The sequence below is a fragment of the Pseudoliparis swirei genome, chromosome 24 (assembly GCF_029220125.1).
Source record: "Pseudoliparis swirei isolate HS2019 ecotype Mariana Trench chromosome 24, NWPU_hadal_v1, whole genome shotgun sequence".
NCBI classification, from domain to species: domain Eukaryota; kingdom Metazoa; phylum Chordata; class Actinopteri; order Perciformes; family Liparidae; genus Pseudoliparis; species Pseudoliparis swirei.
In genome coordinates this window covers 6426055-6453799 of record NC_079411.1, presented here as the reverse complement: position 1 = coordinate 6453799, position 27745 = coordinate 6426055, and the positions used below count along the sequence as shown (strand labels likewise).

Sequence of the window (27745 nt, the reverse complement as noted above, 5' to 3'; positions counted from 1 at the left end):
AGACATCAACAGCCAAGAGCAGTGGTCCTCAAACTAAGGCCCGCGGGCCGGATACGGCCCACCTCCACATTTGGCCCGGCCCTCTGAACAAGAGAGGCCTTATGATTTATTTTTCAGTCTGGCCACGCAAATCCTAGACAAGCCCCTGTTGAATAGAACGGAATATGAATTATCTCTCTCTCTCTCTCTTCTCTCCCTCTCTCCCTCTCTCTCTCTCCTCTCTCTTCTCTCTCTCCCTCTCTCTATTCTCTAAACATAACTAACGTCAGTAAACAGCTGGACGAGGCTTTGAAATCACGGAGTTTGTTTATTTTTGTAGGAAACGTCGGACCAGTTGTGACGTCATGTTTTCAGCAGCGCTAATGTTGTGGTTGATTTATCACAAAACAACGACCGGGGACAAACGCCGTCATGACCTGTGTGTCTGGTGCTGCGGGTCAGAGGAGAAGGAGGTGCACCCGTTTGGTGGCGCGAGGAGCACTGCGCGGAGGAGGAGGAGGAGGAGGAGGAGGGAGTGGAGGAGGAGGAAGTGGAGGAGGGAGTGTTAAAAAAGTGTTCAAGTGCGTTACGCATAACGTGCTTGAACACTTTTTTAATTTCTTTTTGTAAGAAATGAATTCCCTTTTTGTTCCTCTTTTATAAATTGTCCTTGGCAATTCTCATTTCTGAGAATCACCTTCCCACCCACCCGTTTTGTGATCTCGCAGCAGAGCCCGCCCACCCCCTTCTCCAATTCAGCCACTTCCCTGGGTGGAGGGGGGTTTCTGTGAGATTCACAGACGTAACTTCTGCTGGAAGTCACTGCTAGTTACAGACTCTGGTTCGCTGCTCCGTGACGTCACTACTCACGAGCGACGTCACAGCACAGAACGAGAGTGCATTCATGTCATGTGACAATGTTTCCATGGTGACTGTACGATCCCCGTATTTGAATCGGCGTGAGACTTAGGCCTACTGCTGGTGAACTTCTTTATTTTCTTTCTTTCGGCGAATACAATTGAACCAAAAATCTTTCTTAAATACCTCCTTGTCACCACCGTAAGAGCATTAGCCTCATACGGGACCATTCAAACTATTAAAACATATGAAATGCGCATCCGTCCATAACATTTAGCCGTACCGTCAAGTTTGTATTTTAACATAAAATAAAGGTGCGCTTCCTTTTAACATTTCAAAATAGAAGTCCGATTCAGATCAAAGAGGAAGTAGATTAAAACATATACAAAATCATTAAAACAATACAATATAAAAAGGCATACATCAAAACCAATAAAGCAGATACAAGAGAAGGCAATCAACACGAAACAATACACCTTTTAAGGGTTATTTAAAGTGACAATAGCCGTTTCTCAATTCAAAGTACACTGAGTACAGACTCCAATTTTTCACTGTAAATTATTTTTGACAGTCAAACAAAATATGACAACCCTGCTTTTTCAGGGTTTGTGTGTATATAAATAAATATAAATATATATATATATATATAAATAACATATTATAAGTAGCTCGCTTGCTGAAAAAGTGTGAGCACCCCTGATCTACATAGTCCTTTCAACCCCATCTTAACAGACCTTGAGATTGCCTTCCATCAGCTGTGAATGCTAAAAGAGACTAATTTATTAACCAACCCTGTTCCCTCTGCAGCAGGACCGAGGAAGGCAAGTCGGCCTGCAAGAATGACTCTCTCTCTCTCTCTCTCTTGCTCACCATCTACCATCTACATCAGGGGTGCTTAATACGTCGATCGCGATCTACCAGTCGATCGCCGCGATCTACCAGTCGATCGCCGCGTAGTATTGGTAGATCGCATGACATTAAAAAAAATTGGAACGCCCCCCTGAAATCTCCGCCCGCCACCCTGTAATTTTCTCGATCGCGCCAGATTACAGCAGAAGTAATGTCATCCATCCATCTATGCGTCTCTCATCTAGTTTCTTGCACTTATATATTCATAGTGTAAAGTAAAAACTGCACTGTATTGGGCAGTGGTGGACGCGGGTTGTCTGTGGGGGGCTGGAGCAAAACATTTTTAAATGTTTCATAATAAGGGCAGTTAATCACATGTACTCCATTAAAAGGGCAAGCGTCACGTCATCAGGGGCGTTTGTAGGATTCAAAGAAAGGGGAGGCTACGATTTTTTTTTCAACATTTTTATTTCCTTTATTTTTAAAATTCCGTTCCTGTGTCATTTTATTTGATTTTAATTGTTACATTTATATTTCTGTCTTATTTAAATTCCTAAATGTAATATGCCCTGCTATTTTATTTTATATTTGTATTTGTAAATATGTTAGCTGCTTCCCGCAATATGTCCCTGCGGGGATGAATAAAGTCAAATCTAATCTAACATGTGTTGGAAATGTTGCTCAAAAAGATATGGTTACCTGGAAAAAAATATAACCCATCATATTATCCAATAATGTGAAACATTACAATTACCAAACAAATTGCCAACTCAAAGTGCAACAATATCCTGTGACATAGTATTTTTCCTTTAAAACTCAGCTGATACATGTGTGGACTGCTCGAGGACATGACACAGAAGACAGGGTTGTGATAACTGTAATAGGTCTTAATCACACCTTAGTCTTAGTGAGGGCCGCATGTCGGGGCGAAATTCTCACAATAACTCTAATAAATGCCCCGACAGATATCCAAACACATTTGGGAGGACTTGATGACAGAGACTTTTTGTTCTTAAATACTTATTAATGAAGAAAAAAAGTGGGCTCCAGCAAAAAGGGCACTTTTCTCATCCAGGGCAAAAGGGCTGGTGCTTGAGCACCACTTGGGCTCCATCTGTGCACGTGCCTGGTGAGCATGCATGTTTATGACGTGAAAGCCCGCATTCAGACAGAGAGTCCCCACAGTCAGCCCAGTGAGATCGATGACACCAAACTGTCCGGCTCAGTTTGGGTTGAATTTCTCCGTCCGTCATCCGTCTCCTACGCGGCAGGTTAACGACCTTCAGTCCCGGTCTGAATGTGAGCAGTTTGTGTTGAAGGGAAACTTCACAGATTGTACGCATCAAAGTTCTGTTGACACCTCTTAAGGAATACTACAAGGGGAAAAAGGAGCTCTGCAACATCTGATAAACTGCCTTGAGTGATGTCACTTGGGTCAGGGTTCTCACCTCTTCTCGATCTACATTACAGAAGGTATTCCTTTGAGAACATACGCATAAGCATGCAAAAACTGTGCAAACATAAGTTGTGTACACCTCTTGAGTTTTTGCATAATTTGTGTTGCGCGCCAAAATACTTTCACAATGAACTTATAATTACTTTTCATCTGGTATCCTTGAGTAGTGAGACATTTCAGTTAATTGTTATAAAACTAATTGTCGTGACTTTTTCACTCAATTCTAGTTTTATCGCCTTTACTACAAATTGTACCGATTTGGCAGGAAATGAGGGAGAGAAGTGATGTTTTGGTTCATAATTGTCAAATTTAGAAGACATTTGTGTACTGGTTGCACCGGTCTAAATAACCTTAGCAGTACCTAGCTCAGTATAGCCAAAATCCACTTTCCAACAACCCATCAAAAGCAATAAATCCAGAACCACTGTAATAATAAAAAATAATAATCCTCATGCTGTTGACAAAAAAGATGAGATGATAAAGGCTGAAAAGAACGACTCACACAATGAAGATGGAGGTGGCGATGAGCGAGGCGGTGAAGAAACCTCTCTGGCAGTCGATGTTCTTTCTCTGTCTCTGGTGCATCTCCCCTCCGCAGTTGTCACAGCACCGGCACAAACAGAAACACAGGCCGATGATGGGGGTGAGGACCAGAAAGATGATGCCGATGGTCGCACATATGAGGAATCCGGCCTCGTAGTGGATCCACTGCAGGAGGAGGAGATATTCATACGGTCACAAATCGCCTCACTTCATCATTTGTATGCCATTGTATGTTGGGAAAACAAAGTTACGAGGAGTTTACCTGGAGGAACAGCACCACATTTTCTGGCTGTGGCCCCAGAGCACATGCACACACACACAAAGCCGTGGCAAGAGGGAAAGAAAGACGACAACAAAAAAGTCAGTCAAGAGATTAAGAGGCAGCACAAATGCAATTTCCAAAGAGGGAATTGAAGGAAACATCACGAGTCAAGGGAGAAAAAAGATGAAAAGAAATAGTAAAATGTCTCTAAAACCAACTCGTGACAAACCAGGGGAGTCCCAAAAGGCTGGTTAGCATCACAGTATTTACTGGATATTTCCACAATATCATCAATTTATGATTCTCACTGTTAAATGTCCAAAGTATTTGAGAGACTTAATATATTATTCATATGACTCTAAGGCCATATTAAACAAAAGTCACTCGGATATCATTTCTATAACTGCAAGGTGCAATTTTTTCCAACTATTAAAAACAATTATATTTATCAATCAAATATCCAAACACTGCCTAATATGATGATTAGGTTAATCTCAATTATCACTTGAATCAAACGTACCTTTCTCCATTCTTCTATTTTGATTCCTCCCATGTTTTGTTGAATGACCTTAACAATCAGATCTGGAAAAAACAAATAGAACAGATAGGAATCAGAACCATTTATTGCCAGGTATGTTGGACATACAAGGAATGTGTCTTGGCGGATGGTGCATAACACAAATACACAAATAACACAGTGCAAGAAATATAAAAGTCTTAAGTCTTTCAATCTGCAAACATTTAATTATAATCACTTGCACAACAGTGTTTAGAGTGTCTGCCAATGTCACACACAATTAAACACACTTCCTGTATAACGTTTGGGAACTGGAGTGACAAATCCATTTATCTGTTCATGAGCTGGCAACAGAGATTATGAGGATTCATATTTTAATTTCCGAGGAAAGTATTGCGATTGTATTTCGTCGTATATCTAACAGCTGTGTGATTTTGCAGAAGCTGTTTGTTCTGTGTAGTTTGCCAATGAGGACGTCAGTTCTGTCCAGCTGTCTGTGTGTTTATATGGGTCAGGCAACGCTAAGCCTACCTGGCTGGTGGACGCTGTTATTTAGCACATGCACGCCACACACACACACTGAACACACAGCACCCAATCACACTAATCAGTCACCAGGATGACAGAGTCAGCCAAATACAGACATCCAGAGTTGGAATCAGACATCAGTGAGACATTAACACACAACACCTGTACACACACACACACACACACACACACACACACACACACACACACACACACACACACACACACACACACACACACACACACACACACACACACACACACACACACACACACACACACACACACACACACACACACACACACACACACACACACACACACACACACACACACACACACACACACACACACACACACACACACACACACACACACACACACACACACATGACAACTCGGGCAGCAAAAGAAAAATATACAATAAATACATTTAAATTTTAAAAAAACCAAAATCTTTTTACAGTACTAAATCTACTACATTTACTCAAGTGTACATTTACTCCACTACATTTATTTTATGGCAAATAAATTCAACAACTATCAACTAACAAATTATGATGTAATATTACAGATTACATATACCCAGCAGTATATAAAGTACTTAAAATAGCAGCCATTTTCACAGCAGCATTTTGACATGCAACTGCAGGGTAAACACAGGTGACATAAAGAAGGTTAATTAGGGCCCCGTTCCATGTCGGGGGGGAGGGGCCCAGATATAGTGCATGATGGCTCACTATAATGACTGACACTAAATAGAATGGGACCTTATCAGTTTGATTAATTACACCTGTGCTTACCCGCAATTAATTACCACCATGGCTGCTATGGAAAGGGTATGCTTACATATCAATCTAACTAGAATCCAATAAATTAATACAATATTTATTATTCTGAAATGGGCCAGATGCTAAGTACTTTTACTTGTCAAATGTAAGTCCTTAATCCTCCTGTTACCTTGGGGTCGATTTGACCTCAATGTTTAATGTCGGTGTTCTTTCGGGTCACTTTGACCCCAGGCTGTTTTTCACTGTGTCAAACATATAAGAAATATCAACTTTTTTATATATTTAAAGGGCTATTTAGGTAGTCAACAAACAAACATAAAGTACCTCACACTTAAACTTGGAAAACAAGATTAATTCTAATAATTTTCTGGAGGTTTTAATTGCTGGGGTCAAATTGACCCCAAGGGTAAAAAACATTGAATGGGGTCAAATTGACCCTAAGGTAACAGGAGGGTGAAGTGAAGATCTGAATACTTCTTCCACATTATTTATGTGGACATACACAGTACAAAATATGAACGATGAACACTGATGGCTGATAGTAAACGCAATGTTTTCCAGTGTTTGCTATCCGATCTCTCACATGGTCGGTGCCCTGCTACATCCTCGTTGAAGTGCCGATGTCGACAAGTGATAGTGAAAAAAAGTATTTTAATATTTTTGTCTTTTAAGAATGTAATATTGTCACATAGCCAGTCCTCTCAGGTTCGTACATTAGGTGCAATTGCAAATGACAACAAGCAGATGGAGGCCAGCTTAGCATGTTAATGCTGACACACACACACACACACACACACACCCTTCTGCTTGCACACCTGCTGAACCTCAGGTGAGATGAGGAAGCACATGTACTACTGCTGTCTCTGTATGCTGTGCTGTACTTTTTATCCTCTCACTCATGTCATCCTCTCTCGCCCCACATTTCACCGAGGGCTGCAACTATAGTCATTATTTACATCTGCCAATTGATTTGGCAGGTCATTAAAATTTAAGAGAATAGTGAATAAGGAAAGTGAAAACTGTATATAATGTCAGAGTCCATGGTGACCTTTAAAAAAATATATATAAATATATATATATATAAATATATATCTGAGATGGTTCAGCATTTAAAACAAATACGGAAACAAACTGATGAGCAAAATAGTTGCTTTTCAACTAATTAATTAATTAAATGATCCTTTCAGCCCTCTCTACATACTGACCACTAACAAAATAATGGCCACAAGAATACTTAAACCATTAGTTTGGTATACTGTGCATACCAAACAATCTCTTTGGAGTGTTCCATTATATTTTATGTTTTCTTCTGTTGAATTATAGGCTGCAAAGCAACTGCCTCTAAACCACATGTGGTTTTAAGTCTGTGCTTTAAAAGTAAAATTGTCTCTGAATAAGCCCCTCTGGTGAGTAAAAGGAGCTGAGGTGTTCGATTTCTCCTCTGACCATTTGGCTAATCCGCTCAACACTACGGTGGCCGTCTTATTTTACTCAGAACCGTTCATAAATCTCAGAGTGTGTCGGGCGAGTCGACGTCTCACTCTTTTAACTCTGCAGGTGAAGCATATGAGCACATCTGAGTCATGTTGATGCCACCTGTGCTCAGGTACTTAGTTAGCATTAGCCCTCGGGGGCAGTTGAGCTTAGGCAGCTTAGTTCAGTGACCCAATATACGAAGTAGCTGCTGCAAATGAAAGAAAGGGGGGTGGGGGGTGGGTTGGGGGGGTTAAACAACCCTCAGAGTGAGACCTGAAGGAATGAACCCACCACGGCCCGCCCTCGTCAAGAAGAGGAACTGCTTTCGTACCAACACATGCATACTTTGATTTTCATTCATACATGTGTTCGGCATCTGTTGTGGAGCTCTAACTTTGATAAACCAACTTTTTAGTATCGTCATTATTATTTAAGATTTTGTCTAATATTTCACACAATAAAAAGGCCTTTAAAGAAACCTCATTAGGGTTTATTGTTGTTTTACACAAGTTCAACAAGGGGAAGCAAACATCGGATCCACTACAGATGACACACGGGTTCATGCGGGCCTCTCTAAGGCTAAATAAGTCAACAGTAGAACATCAAACACTGCTGCAGGTTAGTTACCTTCTTACTGCAATGTGTAAACTCCCACAATCCCCTACCCTGACCCGCTGAGAGATTATTGGAAGGTGGGAACGAAGCCTTATGCAACCTGACAACAATCTATACTATTTAGGCCTACATTTAATGTCAACACTCTCAGCCACACACACACAAAACATCTGCATCCGCTCCCCAATCAGGTTAAATGTGGATTTGTCGAAGTGGATTTGTCAACATGTTCGCTTTTGAAACACAGATAAACTGCTTATTTTTGATACGATTTTTTTTCCTTCTATATCAATAATGTCACACTTGAAATTACTCAAGGTATTTACATTTCATCCAAACAAAAGAGAAATCAAGGATTCAGCGGGAGTGATGACAAGGGTTCACATGATCATGATGGTCGGTCTCTGCCCGTGTGATGGAGAGGCTCCTCAGCTGTCTGGACAGGAACTGACTTTTTAACACTTTGAACCTTCTTTCGGGGGGAAAGATAGTAAGATCCCAGTTCCACTACTGGAGAAATGCAATTCATTCAATGATTGGAAAATGGAAAATGGCATGGAAAATACATATATTAGTATCTACTTGCAACCCCTCGTACCAGGTTGCACGTGTTCATGAGCTGTGAGCAGTTTCACCAGAGAGTGATGTTCACATCGGAGAATATTTACCTTCGCATTGAAAATGCGGAAGGTAATGTTTTGATCGCCGTGTATTTATTTATTTATTTGTATGCGTGTTATTCGCATAAGTAAAAAAGTATGAAACCGAATTGCATGAAATTTGGTGGGATGATTGGTTATTATCCGGGGACCATTTGATTAGATTTTGGGATCGATCGGGTCAAAGGTCAAGGTCATGAAAAAGGTCAAAATCGTATTGAATCGCATGAAATTTGGTGGGATTGGTTATTATCCGGGGACCATTTGATTAGATTTTGGGATCGATCGGGTCAAAGGTCATGGTCAAGGTCATGAAAAGGTCAACATCTTCTTTTTACCATAGCGCGGTCAATTTATATCCAATTGGCATGCAAATAATGCCAAAATGTTCATAATTCAGTGCCCAATCTTGTGATATGCGAAGGTATGGGCTCTACCGAGTGCCCATTCTAGTTATAATATGAATTACAAATGCCTGCTGCAAATCATACAATTGGTTCAAACCGTTTTATTTAAAGGATTTTTTTAGATCTAAAGGTAGAATTACAGGAGGGGTCCTGATGCTCAGGTGGGGAACCACTGCTTTCAAGTTACCACGAGAAGGTCTATGGACAGACAATGTATTAATTACAATGGTTTTGAAACAAATTTAACATTGTGGTGACAAACTGAAATTGTAGCTCTAAAATGTATAAGAGCCAGCACCACTGCTTTACCACAATTATGTTATGACAAGTCACAACATTCAGAGGAAGGGATATTGTTAAAAACATATGATGACATACGTCATGTCAGGGTTGCCAAAGCAGTTATCTGGTCCTGTGTTTTGCTTTAAATACTAACAGCATTAGGCTATAAGTTCAGGTTGTATGTACATGGAAACAGGAGCTATAGAAAGTTCCACAGCCATATGTGAGCTGGAGCAAAACAACTAAGAGGATTATGTGATCCTTCTCTCTGTTTGCACTAAAGGCACTGCATTAGGGGCTTCCCACAAGACATCATTTATCAATTTAAGATAAAGAAAGACGAGAGACTCAAAAAATTGTTTTCATTATCGACTGAGCTGTCCATAATTTCCTTTATTAATTAAATAGTGGCAAACTAAAGATTCGAGTTGACTGTCAAGTCTGACAATATCTGCAAATATCAGAAAGACAGAAAACAGCGATTTAAAAATAAATGGATTTCTGCTGCCACTTTTCTGTGGATGTGCTGTCCAGACTCCCAGTAAGAACAACATGTTGGAAGCCTGAAATAGCTGCAGAATGTAAAGTGCATAAAAGAGGAACGGCAGCTACAATGCAAGCTGCAGATCTAAAGCACCAACACATGATACACTGGACGTTTTGGAGGCGGCCATTCCTCCCTTTTCTCACACTTATTCTCATCAGACAACTCATCAGTTTGTGATCTGATTTAAGACGTTTGCTTCCTGATCAGTCCCAGTAATTAAGGCAAACGGACAAATACCATGACTATGACCCAGTTTCAGTATGTGTGTACATGTGCGTGTTTGCACATTTGTGTGCATGTGTGTGTGACCATGCCATCTGTAGCAATGTTGGCTGTGCAGTGTTAGCATTAGCCCTGTGGATGATAATCCTCTAATCTACCCAGTGTGCATCGGAGGGATAAGACACAACCTCCTCACACGGGGAAGGAGTCCAAAATGCTTCTTCGCCACAAAAACAAACGTCACGCAGATTTATAAGGAGGGATGAGCGGGTCGGGAGAGGGAAGAGCAGGAGTCGGTCGGGAACTATCGGTGAACCCTTGGGCGCCAATTCAAACTCGGCTCCGAGCCGCCTGAAAAACGAATTATATTCATAATACAACAGGGATTCGTGGAGATTTTGCTCAACCATCTACATATCGAATTATCTGACAAAACCAATCAGTCGACTACATTTTCTCGGTCTGCTCAGCATTGATTTAACCTCAAGTCAACCTCAGTCCTGACCACAAACCGTCACCTCTGCTAATTATAGACTCAAGCGCTTCCCTCAATGCAAGTATCGACAGACGAGACTGAACCACCAAGGATTACCGTGTTTTCTAAAAAGGTATATCGTACACAGAGATATGATTGGATTCAATCTATTGTCATTGCACGGAGTACAGGTGCACAGGCAACGAAATGTATTCTCTGCATTTAACCCATCCTTAGTTATTGAGGAGCAGTGATGCACCCGGGGAGCAACTGGGGGTTCAGTGCCTTGCTCATGGACACTTCGACTTGCAATTAATGGGGAGAGCGGGGATCGAACCGACGACCTTGGGGTTGCAGGACGACCCCCATACCCCACTGAGCTACAGCCATGATGAGATGTATCTTAAGAGTTCAGCATACAAATAAAATGTGAAGGGAAACAACCGTGGGCAGTAAAACCAGAGTAAAAGTTATATTTCTTTGATCAGTACTATTGTCAATAACTCGCATCCAGACACTATATTACATTTAAATGTTAACAGATCCTAATAAGACGAGGATACATTTTCCGACACCAAGTCACACCAGAGCGTTAAGTATAGACTGACTGTAGTTTCAGCAGTTTGATGAGCAGTAGATGAGTAAATAAGGCTGGACATGATGATAACTTATCATCTTTCAAATTAATCGTATCGTGATTAAATCATATACGAGAGATATATTGATCCACAATTATTTCATCTAAATTGCTAACAATAAGCACTTACAAACACACATTTCTAAAGAAATATGAATTGTTAAGAATTCTGCTTGTAGTTAAATCAAAGATATTGTCTTCACGTTATAAATCTGTATTTGTGTGCATGCATGTAAACAGTCAGTGCCGGTCTTGACACATTTATTCTTTTCTACCTCTATAATTTATCTTGAAATAATAATTTAGCTATAAAGGTCTTAATTAGATGAGATTTTAAAAAAACATATATTATATCTATATATATTATTTATATATATACATACATATATATATACAGGACTGTCTCAGAAAATTAGAATATTGTGATGAAGTTCTTTATTTTCTGTAATGCAATTAAAAAAACAAAAATGTCATGCATTCTGGATTCATTACAAATCAACTGAAATATTGCAAGCCTTTTATTCTTTTAATATTGCTGATTATGGCTTACAGCTTAAGAAAACTCAAATATCCTATCTCTAAATATTAGAATATCATGAAAAAGTATATTAGTAGGGTATTAAACAAATCACTTGAATTGTCTAATTAACTCGAAACACCTGCAAGGGTTTCCTGAGCCTTGACAAACACTCAGCTGTTATAAATCTTTTTTTTAACTTGGTCTGAGGAAATATTAAAATTTTATGAGATAGGATTTTAGAGTTTTCTTAAGCTGTAAACCATAATCAGCAATATTTAAAAAAAATAAAAGGCTTGCAATATTTCAGTTGATTTGTAATGAATCCAGAATGCATGACATTTGTTTTTTTAATTGCATTACAGAAAATAAAGAACTTTATCACAATATTCTAATTTTCTGAGACAGTCCTGTATAATACATATATATATATAAAGAGTTAAACATTTTTTTTTTAATTAAGGAGGTACAATTCTTTATTTAGTTGTTTAATGCAGTACCAAAGGCTGTCTGACGACATATTAAATCAGGCTTTGTTTAAAACAGTTTTATCTGTCTTAGGAAAGATGTTGAGGCAGTTTGAGTAACACGCACAACTAATATTCACAACAATCCCTTTTAAGTTTTGGGATTCACAGACAAATGATTTTCTAAAGTACGCGCTTGTGCTGCATTTTTCCCGATGAATAATTTTTTTCAAACTGAACCGACGGCTTTGCTTCGCTCTGTTGCCGACGAGTTAATCTGGAGTAAATAATGAAGCTCGAGGTATCCGTGTGATGCGTGACATGACATCCAGGTGGTCTCTACCTGTGGGAGTGGACGACAGTAATTCATAGTGGAAAGTCCCCTTTGCAGGAGCAGCATATGGTCCAGTGGATTACGGTATTACGCAGTGATGCAGGTGACTGAGAAAGCCTCCTCTAATCGCTGATCTGCTAATTGATTACCCAACCAGTGGCTCTAACCCTGGACACCAAAATGGCAGCAACTTAAAACCTTCAATCCTATTGCACTATGTCCTCCTCCAACGTACACGCTCATAGTGGCGCATACAGAACACAAACAAACCGCTTTGAGTTGATTATAGCTCTAGATATCCATTCTTGGATTTTTCTACACCTGGCGGCAAAGAGAGCAGTAACTTTCACTTTGTATGTATTGATCAAGTGATAGACCTAATCAATTCAATAATGTTAAAGCGTGGGCCCCAGAGAGGGTCATTCACAAGCGAGCTTTTAAACCCATTACTACGGTCATTTAAGGGCCCAACACGAATATATCATTATGCTTATGCACATGCTTTTTTAATCCAATATTTACACTCGGGGAGAGACGACAGATAGAGCAGCAGTGTGCAAAGAATCAGCCGTCTCTGAGGTTTTTCAGGGTTTTTTGGACTTTGTTGTTGAGTTTATGACGTGAAACAGGTCAGTCGGAAGGTTTGTGACGCTACAAAGAAAAGCAAGTGTTTTCCCACCTTTTGGCATAAAAACAGGCATAACTGATCAAATATATTATGATCCGATTCTTCTTCGTGAGCCAGCATGCACACTACCAGGGCCCTGGCCAATCAGCCTAAATGGAAGACAGTGACCTGTCATAAAGGCTGTTGTGAACAGGGCCTCTTTTATCAGTCTATGAGGCTAGATGTGTAAATATCCAGTATTTTTCCGATAGAAAAGAGGAACAAGTCATACAAATATATCAGTCATATACCGTATTGTCTTTCTTATCACTTTAACAGCCTTGTTGCACCCACACAACGCCCCACTTTATCTTGGGACCCCTTGGGTGGGTCTCAACCTCCAGGTTGGGAACCAAGTGGCTGTAGCTTATAGGTAAAATACTGATGGTGCACTGACAGGTGGTGTTAGTGTTTAAAGAAAGACGTACAATACCGGCCACAGTTTCATGCCGTCACATTATCCAAAACTCGGAATGAATTTGACACCGGGCAGAAGTATACAACATGCTATGGATCATCATTTGGGGCAGGGATGTTGTATGTATACAGATTGTAAATCCCTCAAGGCAAATTGTGTAATTTGTGATATTTTGAGCTGTATAAATTGAATTGAATTGATAGAAAAAATTGACACTTACACAACTTTTTTCATTCATGTGCAGCTGTGTATCTATTAACCAAATTAAATCATACTTGTATACTGAGTATATAAATACGTTTCTATAACATCTGTGACACAACAAAAAGTTGTGCCTTATCACTATCTTCATGATTATTCGAGGGTCACGTGCTGTCCTCCGATAACTGCATGTGGTCAATTGAAGTAGAAAAAACTTGTAGTCACAAAAAAGGTACAATTCTCATAATTTAAACACACATTTTACATATTGTTATTTTATGTGTATTTGAGCCGATTCACAGGTCCCATGTGAGAGGTATAACAGACAAATTAAGGAAAGAGGGAGTGGGGAGCAGGAGGAGGGGGTGACGTAATATCTCACCTTTGGGAAAGGCGTTCGGCTGAATAACGTAGAGAAAAGCGTGGACCATGTGGAAGAGGATCCCCACGGGCCCCGGTTCGTAGTACGCGTGGGTGTCATACACCGCCGCCGGCACGAAGCCAAAGTCCAACGGCTCCACCGGTGGAGGGGACCGTTGTCTGCGGGAGTCCGTCCGGGCCTCCGCCGCGGTCTCGTCCCTTTCATCCGCCGGCCGCTCGCCGCTCGTGGACCCCCAGCAGAGCAGCAGGACGAGCCACCTCGTCCACAACATGGCTCAGAAAAAGTCCAACTTTGTACAAAAATAAAAGTTAAAACTCCTAGCCCCGGTACAGTCCAGCGGGAGATGGAGAGAGGGGACGAGAGGCACGCGCTGGTGACGCGAAAGGACACCTGTCCCTCTCGCAGCTCACAGACCACCGTCCGAAGGGAAAACTTTCAAACTTCACATTCAACGGTCGAAGTCAAAGCAGCCGTTAGCTCCTGGTTTCTCGGTTCGGACTCATGGCAGACATTTTTTCCCCGGATACCTTCGACGGTTTCAAGCGGACCAGCGGGAGAGGATGTGCTCGTTGTCTCGGTGTCCTCACTCTCACCAGCCGGGCTGTGAGTAGCCTAATCCCGCGTGCACGTAAAACCCAAGAACGCTCGTGCCCGCTGAAAGATCGCGGGGCGCTTCGCTGTCGCGCGACACCGTGATGACATGTTCGCGACAAGTACAGATGGAAAGTAACTAAGTACATTTACCAAAGTACTGTTGTGAGGTGAGTGAGTATTTCTTGAATATCTCTGTTTTTTTACACGACTGCAGAAGTCACGAAAATTCAAATTTAGTCACTATATTACAACAACACACATTATTAACTGACCATTTCTTTTAAATAAATAATTTCTACATATTATTGTTGATTACTTACATTTGAGTATTCTGAGACAAAAATCGACTCCAATGAGGACCCGCTTTCATATTTGAAAAGGGCCCGTCTGTAATGTTTATTCGAGCGAAGAGTCGATGTGTATCTGTATTTAATAAATCTGAACATTAGAGGTCCGATAGTGTTATTGTGGATGTATAGGAGACAATCCAACAACATAATCTCAGATGGTGTCTGTGAGGCAGGTCAGTGACTCTACACTTCACCACTGACCTTCAGCTGAAGTTCATCAAATAGACAGTCAAGGGGAGTGAAACACGAAAGGTTTGGGTTAAAAAAAAGGGGAGGAAACCTAAAGTTCAGTTTAAAAACCACACCATAGCCCCGGGTTAAGTCTTCGATATATTGTCGCTCTTTCATCCTCCTTCAACAGAATACACAATACTAGTTTAGTGTACACTTGTATGTTGATGTAATCAGGAAAACACAAGTCCTGTCATCCAGAAGTGGATCATTCATGTGTTGGACCCTGAAAAAGAAAAGAAAAGTCCCCGTGTGTGAATGACTGTGATGACAGAAACCTCCCAAAATGTCCATTCAGGGGGAACAGTGGACTGCTCTGTTTTGCCCTGTGAACAGAGCCGGCAGTGACTCCTTTCAGTGAAACACCCGCCACTGTTCCTGCCACACACACACACACACACCACAAGAAGTTACGAAACAAAATCTTGGTTTATTCTTCTTCTACCATGTAGAAAATATGTTACATAAATGATATGGACATGACAAATTAAAAACAATGAAATATCCGATGCATACATATAGTATGTAGTGCGATCCATTCATGTACTGCAAATGATCTCTCACACACACGCGCACACAGAAGCACACTTATTTATTTTACTGTATTGACTTTCCTCTGGTCGGGTTAGATTTGACCCGCTTGTGCCCTCTCGTGTATTACATTGAAGCCAATCATATTTCTTATGAACAATAAATACCTGGTGTTCGATGAAAAAACCAGAATGCCCATTTACTGAAACATGAGAAATAAAAGTAGAGTACTGTGGACTTCTCTGTTTGCTTCCCTGTTATTAACAAAGTACGATGTGCAATTCTTATTTCATCTATTGTCCCAGTTTCAACTCTAATTCCTTATTTTCTGTGAGAGTCATTAAAAGACGATCTGTTTTGTTGCATCTTCTTTCAAAGATCACAGGTTTTTCTTTTTCACAAAACGGAATCATTTAGTGTGGCTCGATTTTAATGAAATGTTGTGAGAGAACTTGGGGCTAGTTTTTGACATGGGTCATTTGGGCTTCTCTCAGTAACCAAAGCCAGCAACCTTTAGGGTTAAAGACTGTTGTTATTGTGCAGCGGGGTTCAAATAGTGCTCTATGCTCCTCCTTTACGTTTCCTGTTATTCATCACTGTGTCTCTGCCTTCAGGTATCCTTTAACATTTCACCTTCCTCCATGTAATCTCAATTATAAAACAGGCTGAATTGATGCTGGTATGCCGGTGCCTCGCACCGTGAATTTGAAATGCGCTCGAGAACACAGTGGTGATATGTAGACGACTTGAATGATGAAGCATATTGAAGAAAAAGAAAAAACGCACATCAAAAAGAAACATCATCCAAAATGTTCTGGCAATGGAGTCCACTTCAAAATAAAAACTTGTGTATTTTACAAACAGGCAGCATCTTCTCTCAGTGCTTCAAAGGAACAATATCGAAACAAACTGCTTGATACAAAAACTTCCAAAATGTTTACCTGCATCTAAAAGGTAAAATCGCCTCCGGGAACAGACCGGACTTTGCGTCACTGCAGCCATGTCCGACAGCGAGTAACTCGCTTTAAACAAAATCATTTTAAATGTGTGTGTCTGCAGAGCAATTTGGAGATTTCAATAATGTGTTAATGTGATTATGAGTCAGCCAAAATACACGGGGCACGGATGCGTCAATGATGAGCCGGGGCGGCTCGGTGACACTGTGTGCACTTTGAGTTTTGCCAATTACATATAATACAGAAACTGTTTCTGAATTCATGAACTGGATTGATTTTAATTACCGGTTCACTGAAAAACACATTGATTTGATCGATTTACTGTCATGTGAAATGTAAAAACACCCGCAAGGTTGCTTTGATGAGTCTCTGGTACGAGTAGGTATGTATTTTTAAATCATTTGTGAATGGATGCACTTGTTTTTTATGACGAGCAGTGCCGTGCTTGCCGATTGTGCGGCCAGCGGAGCAGCTGCAGCTGATTATAATGGGTGCGTGTGCGGCGCCGCGTCCGTGCTCCGTGTATTACGATCATTACCGGCAGCTACATTTTAAAAAATACCTACGATTCTTCATAAAAACTTCATTTCAAATATTACAATTCGTCAAGCTTTTGAAATGAAAATAATGTAAAAACAACTCTGCACTGTACAGATATGAGCTTGTGTTTGTGAACACGTACTCACACGGCGACCCGTGTTGTCCTATTTCACAGGTGCAGTTTTGGTTTCTCGCTTCGTGCCCTGCTCCAAATCTGCACGCCAGTTTTCTCCCAATCTTCGCCATCGGCAAAGCTCGTCTTCAGGTTGCCGCGACAACCAAGACTCATCCTCTGAGTCTACCTGGTTCACGAGGTACCGTGAAACAATCTGCAGGGACCTCTGACGCTTGTGGTAACAGCTTTATGCCTTGGCTGGCTTTGTCAGTAATAAATAAATAAATACTCCGGGGGTCAGGTGCTAAGACACGTCTGAGCATGCTCCATGACCCGTGTCTGATCCCTGAACCTCACTATGAAGCCAGGTTTTAACGCTGACTGGTCCTTTTATGTGGCATTCAGTCTATTCGGTTGCCACAGATGGTGAAGCGGTCTATTTCCAGCAAATCTTTCTTGGGCGTTCTGTCCCCTTCCAGTCCCGTATTGGCGTTGATCTTGTCATCGTCCTCCTCGTCTGGCGTGGTCAAGAATGTGTCCGAGTCGCTTTTGGGGAATGTCGGGGCAGAGCTCTCCGCCGCGTTGACAGGCGCGGAGCTGTCTGCTGCCGGAGATGTTCCTCCTTTTTCAGTCGTGGGTTCTAACAGAGAGAACGTGGTGGATATTATTACAGGCAGAAGAGGAGTGTGCGGCTTTAGCCTCAGACTTTGAGCTCAATATCATGTCTAAAGTCAACCAACGCTTGGAGATTAATTAGCTCACCAACCATCCGCGATTGAATCTGCTACTGACAGTTGTCAATTTGACCAAATCAACGGTCGCCGACAAGATATATAAAGACTACTTTTTTTCTACTACTGTATGAAATCAAGAATCTATTGTTTCAAAAAGTATAAATTTCAACTAAATCTGCTGCCGTCATCATCGTAAACTGTATATTTATCATGTCAAAATGAAAGTTTTGACAGACATAGCAACAGTAATTCTCCTTATAACGCATACGTATTTAAATATCTCATCGAACAGAGCATGTGCAATATTAAACATATCTATTTCTACTGTGTCTTGGGTGAAGCACTGCACTGTCTTGCTGGCTATGTATTGTTCTATGTTGATTGCAGCTGTGTGTAGCGCTTCTGCCAAAGCAAGACAAGAAAGTACATCTTCTCTTATCTTAACTCCTCATTTTAGGTTTAATAAATGCAGTTTCACAACATAGGAAAAAAACGCTACCTTGCGGTGGTGAAGTGGGATCGTGTTTGGAGCGGTGAGTTCGGGAGTTTGCGCGGCTGGAGACAACTGAGGGTGGAGGGTTGAAGAGCTTCTCCTCCATCTTGGCCTCTTTGACAAACACACAGGACGTCCCCAGCAGAATGATACTGTTGAGCACCTTCAGAGTGATCATCCTGCTCACAAACACACAAAATACAGATATGTGAATATGTAAAACGACATAAGAAACACTGCACATGAGTTAAAAACTGTGAGAAGACCACTTGACATTTACCCCAGGTAGAACAGCAGCACACACATAAAGGAGAGCGAACCCTGGATCTTCACTGAGCTGGTTACTACTCGGATCAACTGGAAATAGAAACACAAATAAATCATCAGATAAGTGATCGGTGTATATCAACAATAAACATTAGAACCCGCACAATATCCAGAGCAATGGATATTTCCATAAGCAGTGACTGACCAGCAGAGCTAAAGGAAGGGGGATGAAGCCCATTCTTCTGGATACTGAGTCACTGTAGTCTGTGTAAGCCTGGAGACACATTAAAAACATTTGCTCACAATGAATCAAGCAGAACCAACATGCTTCTTCTTCTGCAACCAATACATTATATTAAAAAATACGACAAACTAGGAAATATCAGTGATTACAAAGTCAAGATATGTACCGATATTACAGGATAGAAGATGTGATAGAAGATGTTATTCATAACGCTGCCATAGTTAAGAATGTCTTAAACTTTTAGGACCTGTCCTGTGACTTAATTTGAGATCATCTCATTTTAATATGACATATTATGTACTTTTACAATCTTTAAGGAGAATACCGCACCACAGTGGGGTTATATAAAAATTACGATATACAGTATTAAAAAAATAAATGAACATCCCATTGTTTGAACTACGTAGTGTATAAGACAGGTATTAAATAACTTCAACCTGGATCCTGACCCCAAGTTTGAAAAACTGATTTTTGATGAGACAAATCTGATATTTGAAATCATTTTACTCACGTTTTTCTGTCGACTGCTGACAAGGTCAAAGGCAAGGCTGGCTCTGTATTCTCCGTACACCTGGAAAAGGACACAACCGGTTCCACATCACTAGACAGACAATTTATAAGCATCACAATATCAATCAAACATAAAGTTACATTGTATCTGATTATGTTCATCACGTATGTGTTAATATACAGGGGCGGTCCAGGATGAGTAGTGGCAGGAAATGTATCACATTTAATTTTGATAAATCCGTGTATAAAGACAAAGGATAAAATGTGCATGGAATGAATCGAAGGGACGAGCATGGATACACAAGTGCTTGAACCCTCGCTGAGTGTGGTTTGTGTGATTGGGTCTGACACTTTAGAGATAAAGGGGTTAATCCCTCCCTGTGGAGTTGGGCTCCGTTACGTAATCAAAGTTACAACTCCTTGAAGGAAATAAAATAGGAAGAGAACACAAGAGGGAAGGAGATCCTGATGAAAACAAGAAGAAAAAATGCCTGCATTGACTGCCGTCTGATACTAGAGTATCTGGTCTGGCGGGGGAGAACAAGATGGAACAAAGCTTGTAAAACACAGAACACACCTGGTGTAAGTTAGTGGAACCGAATAGAGTGATGTCTGTGGAGAGTAAACATTCATTCACCTTTCACGATGAACGCGATCATCTTATTGACCTATGGTCAACCTAGAAGCTTCCTGAGCTTTCCACTGCATCTCACTGTTTTTGTCAGCAGATGGATTTTTGCTCTGTGTCAAGCAACCACATCCCAAACTGATCTGTGTGGTTGTTAGAGATCTATACAAGCGGTTAAACCTGACATCGAATGATGTTAGTGTAAAAAAAATCACACTTTTTCAGAGTCACATAGATATCGAGTGTGACCTTTACTTTCCAACGTCCAACGCAAATAAAAAAGAAATTTAAAAGCCGCTCACAACTCAAGAATTTGCAAAGAATCAACGTGTTTCTAAGTTTTCTTCCATATCAAGGTGATCCAGTTAAACTTGTTTGTTTATCCATGACTACTGCAAAGAGGAACTGTTAATAGCTAATTTAGCTTATTTTGTATTTATTTATTATAAATGGTACTAATTAGCTTTTTTTATGTTGCAATATCGACATATATTATTGACAATACTATGGCTTTAAATGTACCGTCAACGTGATAGCGATACAATAAAGAGCATGCCTGGCTAACTCAAGGAGTGACTCCAGCTTGAAGTCTGTTTAAAAAAGACCATTAACTGAGCGAACTCCATCCCCCGATGAGGACTGTGAGACGGATCCAGAACAAGATTAATTTAAATGTGCTCTTTGTGGTCGACTGTCTTCTAAAACAACAGCATTGCTCCCTTAGCCGTCCCACTTACATGTAACCACAACCTAAAAGGATAAACTGTGACAGTATGTATGCAAAAAGGGACTCACATCAGCACTGATGTCATTGAATTTGGTGATGAAGGCGTGCTTCACAATGTCCACGGCAACCTCGGAGGCTATCACCATGATGACATCAGGAAACAGCACCCACAAATGGTCTAAAAACAACCATAAAAACTGATTAGTGTCAATATAACATTAGTAATATATGTCAGTGACTGTTCACCGCTGAGCCACACTACGCAGCGTGATGTAACTTCTGTCATATAGAAACCAGCTGTGTAGAGTTCATTAATGTCACATTATAGCCGCGCTGCGTTAGTTACCAGTGTTCCATGAGAACTGCTCCATGTTTCTCAGACAGACGATGAGCAGGAGGATGTAGTGGGTGAACCTCTCTTTTATGTCTGTGAGAAAAAAAAAGAGAAAAAAATCAATCCTGGATTAACCTACTTTGTTTGAACTCACGCGGCTGAGCTTGATTCCATGAATGTGCCGTGTCCCAAATCGCAGAGTTCAAAGGCTGAGTTACAAAATATCCATAGACCTGCGATTTATTTTTTAGGCATCATTCAAAACGTACCACTGTTGGACATCTGGAAAAGGTTGTTCTTTTCAAACTTCTTGAACACGCTTCCTTTGATCTCCACAAACTGCAACAAAAACACCCCAAAAACATGTCTGAGCTTATGCAGCACGTCCTCTTAATTGAGTTTAGTGCTTCTGTGTGCATTCTACTCACGTTGTTTGACATCATGATGGTGAGCAGGGACTTGTTGTGGGAGTTGAAGGCGACGTTTAGAGTGGTGGCCTGAACCATGATGAGGATGGCATGGAGAACTAGGCACAAACATGCTGAGGAAAAAAATACACTGAGGGCTACAGCAAAGAAAAGCATTCACTCTGATAGATAACAGCTGTGTGAGGTTGCAACGTATGATTACTTTACTGACTATTTTCAATAAACTGACATTGTTTTGTCAATTAAAATGCCCGACACAAGTGAAAAATGCTTTTCAAAGCACAAATTGGCATCTTTAAATGTCTTATAATGTCCGACCAATAGTCTAAAACCTAAAGATAGTTGATTTACTATCACAAAAGACAAGAAACACGATATTCATCAAAACTAAGAACATCATCTGCCAGTTTGCAATAACATTTCCCGTCATCCCAGACTTGTCTCTCTGTGAGGATACAGACGTAGAGCACAGCCATGAGGAAGTGAGGTATCACGCCTATGTGCGCTCTCTTCTTCTCCTTGGGTTCGGTGGCTGTCCAGTACAGAGCGTCCAGGATGTCCTGACCAAATGAGGAGAACAGGCGGTCCGCCACCTGACAACACAACAGGGGAAGGGCGTGCGGAGGCAAGAGAGCTAATGAGTTGGTGGCTCACTGTACAGTACATTTAAGAACTAGATACTGTATATTGCATATGTGTGTACCTCTAGCATGTTGTATATGATGTACAGTTTGATAACAGACTGTCCCCTGATAAGGTGGTACATCATGGAGTAATCCACGTAGCTCATCATAGTGTAACACAGCACCATGATGAAGCCTTTCAGCACATCACACACCTGAGCTGGCTGGAGCAGGCGGGAGCCACTAAAACACACACACACACAAAACAATTACTTTATATTACAGGGCAGGTTGTCATGTTTGAACAAAATCAGAAAGATCTCTACTGCCCCCAAGAGGTTAAGAACAATGTTGCAACGATTGCTTCCGTTTATAAACGTTGACATTACCACCAGAATGTGTTTACCAAATCTGTATATTACAAGACTGCATTTAATCATCACTTTCTGAAACAGCTTTTTCCCCCAAAAATTCTAAGATTTTTAACTTACAGTGTTTGAAAAATAAAAAAAAGGAGCCAATCCTCACATTTAAGAAAGTGAAAGTGAGAGTATTTTGCTCCATAAATGACTTGATTATCAATATTATTGGTTCATTTAGTATTTTATCAACAAAAAATGTATCCACTAAGTATTTTGACTGACAAGAACCGGTTTCTACAGATGCAGACACATTCAGACAAAGTGTAACATTTTGTATTTTAATTTGCATCCCTAATACCAAAGTATATACTTCACCTGAGGCCACAGCAAGGCACCGTGAGGAGCCGTAAAAGGGCCAGAATCACCCTGAGGGGCAGCAGGGTGAAAACATAGAGGAAGGCATCCAGACAGAGGAAGAAGCCGAATGTCATCAACTAAAGAGAAAGAATGAGAGTCAGACACATAGGAGACTATTAATTTATCTGTGACTTATACGAAGACATTTCACAGTCAATGGGTTGTGTGTTTACCTTTTCCAGCTCTTTGGGGATACGGAGGAAGGTGTAGACCCTCTCTCTGCGCTCGGTGTATTTGGCCTCATTGTGTTCCAGGAAGTATCCTCTGGTCAGCTCAGTGGTTATAAATCTGACCAGGGACAAGTCTAGAGCCAGATAAGGACAAGAGGCAAAGCATTAAACACACATAGACACTTGCAGCTTTAAAGAGAAATTCGCCTGGCAATGATTTCTCACACCTTCGTGATAAAAAAAAATACTAAATCCCAGAAAGCTTTGGCAACTTCATTGACAGGTTAACAGCAGGTGCCTGTATTTTCACTGCAAACAAAGGAGTGCTTCGCTAATAATAAACCGTAAAAATGTGCATCGATAAGAACTACCTTAACTATATGACTTGACATCCGGACAAACAAAGCTTACACCCGGATGTCATGGCTGAACATCTTATTCAAAACCATAAACCTGCTGCTATAACAAAGAATGTTGGATCCCGGCTGCAAAGATTTGTGTCCTATTCACTAATTCAACTGTATTCGTGAGGCTGAGGACTGATGTTGTGTCATGAGTACCGGCTCACAGTTGAGGTTGAAATTCATCCCTAAATTGTTGAATGTTATCAAAACAAATGTTTCCCAGCGACGTGAAATAAAAAAAATAAAAACCTTCAGCCGCTAGCTAGCGCTGTCAAACCGGTGCTATAACAACGGGGCTAGCTCTCACCTGACAGGTTGCGTTTCTTCCCCTTACTGCCTCCATTTTTATCGTTGAACCCCAACGTCTCTGTGACTCCGTCTTTCTCCTGGTTCTCCTCTGTTTTGGCAGCCTTCCCGCCCCACTCCTTGTCCTCCTTCTCCTTCTCCTGTTCCTCTCCCAGACCTGACGACAACAAGTCCGCCATCTTCGCCAAACGGTCTCATCCGATGCCTGACCAACTGACATCGGCGTCACACGCTCTGACGTCATTACGTCGACACGGTGTTAGAAACTAGAGCGTTTAAAAAGACAGTCGCGTCCACGGGATGTTCACGATGCTTGAGTCGCGTAGCTTTTTAGAAGGTCCTGGAAGTACTGGCGGACCTATTTGAATGCGTAGATATTGGTAAAACTTCGCTACAAACAACGACACAGACCTGGGATTTTTGCTAATTAGTAGTCAATAAATTAATGAAATGGAATGCTTCAGCGGTCATTGTTATTGTAATCTTTATTAGTTTGAAAGAATGCTTCAGCAGTCCAAAATTCTGAACTTCTTTATTAGTTGGAATGCTTCAGCAGTCAAACTATTGTTCTTAATTTCTTTATTAGTTTTAATTCTTCAGCTGTACAACTATTGTTCTTCACTTCTTTATTAAACTCATTATTCTATATTTCTTCCGTACCTTTTTTGTACCCCTTCTCTTCATATTTTCAGCTTCAGAAACCATTCAAATAAATATTTCTATCCAACAGACATCGAGCAGATAAAAACACAAACTTGATCTGTTTCAGTCCAAGCGATATGCACAAGTCGTCACTGCTGTAACCACAGAGAAGACCACACTGCTGGACCTCATCTTCATCTCTCAACCACAACAGTGTTTCCACTAAGACTAAGGTGTGATTAAGACCTATTACAGTTATCACAACCCTGTCTTCTGTGTCATGTCCTCGAGCAGTCCACACATGTATCAGCTGAGTTTTAAAGGAAAAATACTATGTCACAGGATATTGTTGCACTTTGAGTTGGCAATTTGTTTGGTAATTGTAATGTTTCACATTATTGGATAATATGATGGGTTATATTTTTTTCCAGGTAACCATATCTTTTTGAGCAACATTTACAACACATGTTAGATTAGATTTGACTTTATTCATCCCCGCAGGGACATATTGCGGGAAGCAGCAGCTAACATATTTACAAATACAAATATAAAATAAAATAGCAGGGCATATTACATTTAGGAATTTAAATAAGACAGGAATATAAATGTAACAATTAAAGATGATGCTATCTGCTGGCGATAGAAAATTACAGGGTGGCGAGCGGAGAGAGAGAGAGAGAGAGAGAGAGAGAGAGAGAGAGAGTCATTCTTGCAGGCCGACTTGCCTTCCTCGGTCCTGCTGCAGAGGGAACAGGGTTGGTTAATAAATTAGTCTCTTTTAGCATTCACAGCTGATGGAAGGCAATCTCAAGGTCTGTTAAGATGGGGTTGAAAGGACTATGTAGATCAGGGGTGCTCACACTTTTTCAGCATGCGAGCTACTTATAATATGTTATATATATATATATATATATATTTATATACACACAAACCCTGAAAAAGCAGGGTTGTCATATTTTGTTTGACTGTAAAAAATAATTTACAGTGAAAAATTGGAGTCTGTACTCAGTGTACTTTGAATTGAGAAACGGCTATTGTCACTTTAAATAACCCTTAAAAGGTGTATTGTTTCGTGTTGATTGCCTTCTTTTGTATCTGCTTTATTGGTTTTGATGTATGCCTTTTTATATTGTATTGTTTTAATGATTTTGTATATGTTTTAATCTACTTCCTCTTTGATCTAAATCGGACTGCTATTTTGAAATGTTAAAAGGAAGCGCACCTTTATTTTATGTTAAAATACAAACTTGACGGTACGGCTAAATGTTATGGACGGATGCGCATTTCATATAAAGTTTTAATAGTTTGAATGGTCCCGTATGAGGCTAATGCTCTTACGGTGGTGACAAGGAGGTATTTAAGAAAGATTTTTGGTTCAATTGTATTCGCCGAAAGAAAGAAAATAAAGAAGTTCACCAGCAGTAAGTCTCACGCAGATTCAAATACGGGGATCCGTACAGTCAGCATGGAAACATTGTCACATGACATGAATGCACTCGTTCTGTGCTGTGACGTCGCTCGTGAGTAGTGACGTCACGGAGCAGCGAACCAGAGTCTGTAACTAGCAGTGACTTCCAGCAGAAGTTACGTCTGTGAATCTCACAGAAACCCCCCTCCACCCAGGGAAGTGGCTGAATTGGAGAAGGGGGTGGGCGGGCTCTGCTGTGAGATCACAAAACGGGTGGGTGGGAAGGTGATTCTCAGAAATGAGAATTGCCAAGGACAATTTATAAAAGAGGAATAAAAAGGGAATTCATTTCTTACAAAAAGTAATAAAAAAAGTGTTCAAGCACGTTATGCGTAACCAGTGGTGTATAGTAACGAAGTAGAAGTACTTCGTTACTTTACTTAAGTAGTTTTTTTGGGTATCTGTACTTTATTTTACTACTTATATTTCTGTTTCACTACATTTTGCAATGAAAACTTGTGCTTATACATTTCGCCTGAAACAGTATCGCTTTCGTTACTACGGAAAAAATAATCATGAGACAAGAACACACCGCAGCGCACCTGAACGCAGCACGAACACCAGGTTGGAGTGATGCCCAGGATGCGAGCGAGCGCCACACAGATACGACTGACAGTTGTGAGAATTTCTAATCATTACAGCATTATTATTTATATTAATATTATAAGAGTGACGGTCCAGTAATGGCGACGATATTGAGTTGGGACTGTTGTTGTGTTTAACTACAGAGATACAAGTGCATATTCACAAATCAACTCTGGATGCACGGACAGTGCATGAAATTAAATGTATAAACCTCAAATTAAAACAAACTATTTTGTACAAAACTGTTGGTTGGGGTCATGACATGTTAGGAAGTGTTATTAATTCTATCATGTCTGTAATACTCTCACTTTATTTCAGGAATGGACTACATCAAGCAGCACATGGAAGAACCCTCCCTGCAGCTAGGTGATGCCACCAGGTCCAGTTCATCTGATGAAGAGGACTTGACAGCAGCAAACAGCTGGATGGTGAAATGCTTCCCAACTGTGTGCTGCTGTCTGTGAAGCTAGACACACTCTACCTGCACCAGGGCCTGTGAAGCTAGACACACTCTACCTGTATCAGGGCCTGTGAAGACCTGCACCATCAGGGCCTGTGCACCATGTGAACGGCTCTTCAGCATCGCAGCAGCCCCAGAAGAGCGACACTGACATCTGTCCATTTTGAAAATCAACTTCTTTTGAAGATGAACAAGAATTTGTTCACTTTAAAGTGATGATTCTGGTTCTTACTTTTGGTTCTGCTTTTTTCAGTGTTAAACGTGTTTTTATATTTTAGTAATTTCATAGTATTCATATATTGCTAAGTTCATTCGAGCTCATACTCCTTGTTCATGGAGGCCACAGCACCCAAACAAATAAACTTAACAGCATTTACTTACTTGAGTAATTTTCCAGTCAAGTATCTTTACTTTTACTCAAGTATGACTTTTGGGTACTTTATACACCACTGTGCGTAACGCACTTGAACACTTTTTAAATTTCTTTAAAGAAATTAAAAGAAATTAAAGAAATTAAAAAGATGTTCAAGTGCGTTG

At 40.6% G+C, this 27745-nt stretch overlaps 2 protein-coding genes across 22 annotated transcripts in view; both read right to left on the bottom strand.

Annotated features, from left to right (window-relative positions):
- prom1b (prominin 1 b) overlaps positions 1 to 14710 on the bottom strand; it is a 31310-nt gene extending 16600 nt beyond the window's left edge. For 5 of the 21 annotated variants that reach the window (XM_056409207.1, XM_056409205.1, XM_056409197.1 and 2 more), the window contains exons 1-4: positions 14090 to 14701; positions 4468 to 4529; positions 3948 to 3974; positions 3645 to 3850 (exon numbers count right to left, since the gene is read on the bottom strand). In XM_056409207.1, coding sequence (XP_056265182.1) covers positions 3645 to 3850; positions 3948 to 3974; positions 4468 to 4529; positions 14090 to 14360 — 566 coding nt within the window. In that variant the 5' untranslated portion in view covers positions 14361 to 14701. Of the gene's footprint in view, positions 1 to 3644; positions 3851 to 3947; positions 3975 to 4467; positions 4530 to 14089 lie in introns of all 21 variants that reach the window. The other 16 variants (XM_056409189.1, XM_056409190.1, XM_056409193.1 and 13 more) reach the window with 9 other exon arrangements.
- Positions 14711 to 15674: 964 nt separating this feature from the next.
- On the bottom strand, positions 15675 to 24247 carry tapt1b (transmembrane anterior posterior transformation 1b). The gene is made up of 14 exons (XM_056409996.1): positions 24055 to 24247; positions 23347 to 23477; positions 23132 to 23250; positions 22475 to 22637; positions 22229 to 22364; positions 21772 to 21869; positions 21613 to 21682; positions 21356 to 21436; positions 21078 to 21187; positions 19656 to 19715; positions 19106 to 19174; positions 18914 to 18990; positions 18640 to 18812; positions 15675 to 18046 (listed from the first exon to the last, which is right to left on the bottom strand). Exons 1-14 carry the CDS (start codon positions 24230 to 24232, stop codon positions 17808 to 17810), a joined length of 1704 nt encoding a protein of 567 aa, XP_056265971.1. The 5' UTR covers positions 24233 to 24247; the 3' UTR covers positions 15675 to 17807.
- Between the last annotated feature and the right edge of the window lie 3498 nt (positions 24248 to 27745).

What these genes read in the sequence shown, in the direction of transcription:
- tapt1b (XM_056409996.1), bottom strand. Translation starts at nt 24,232, where the DNA reads ATGGCGGACTTGTTGTCGTCAGGTCTGGGAGAGGAACAGGAGAAGGAG. An exon ending in TCAATGACATCAGTGCTGAT is followed by an intron (nt 19,716 to 21,077) that starts GTGAGTCCCTTT and finishes GTCCTTTTCCAG; the next exon opens with GTGTACGGAGAATACAGAGC. An exon ending in TCAGCAGTCGACAGAAAAAC is followed by an intron (nt 19,175 to 19,655) that starts GTGAGTAAAATG and finishes ATGTGTCTCCAG; the next exon opens with GCTTACACAGACTACAGTGA.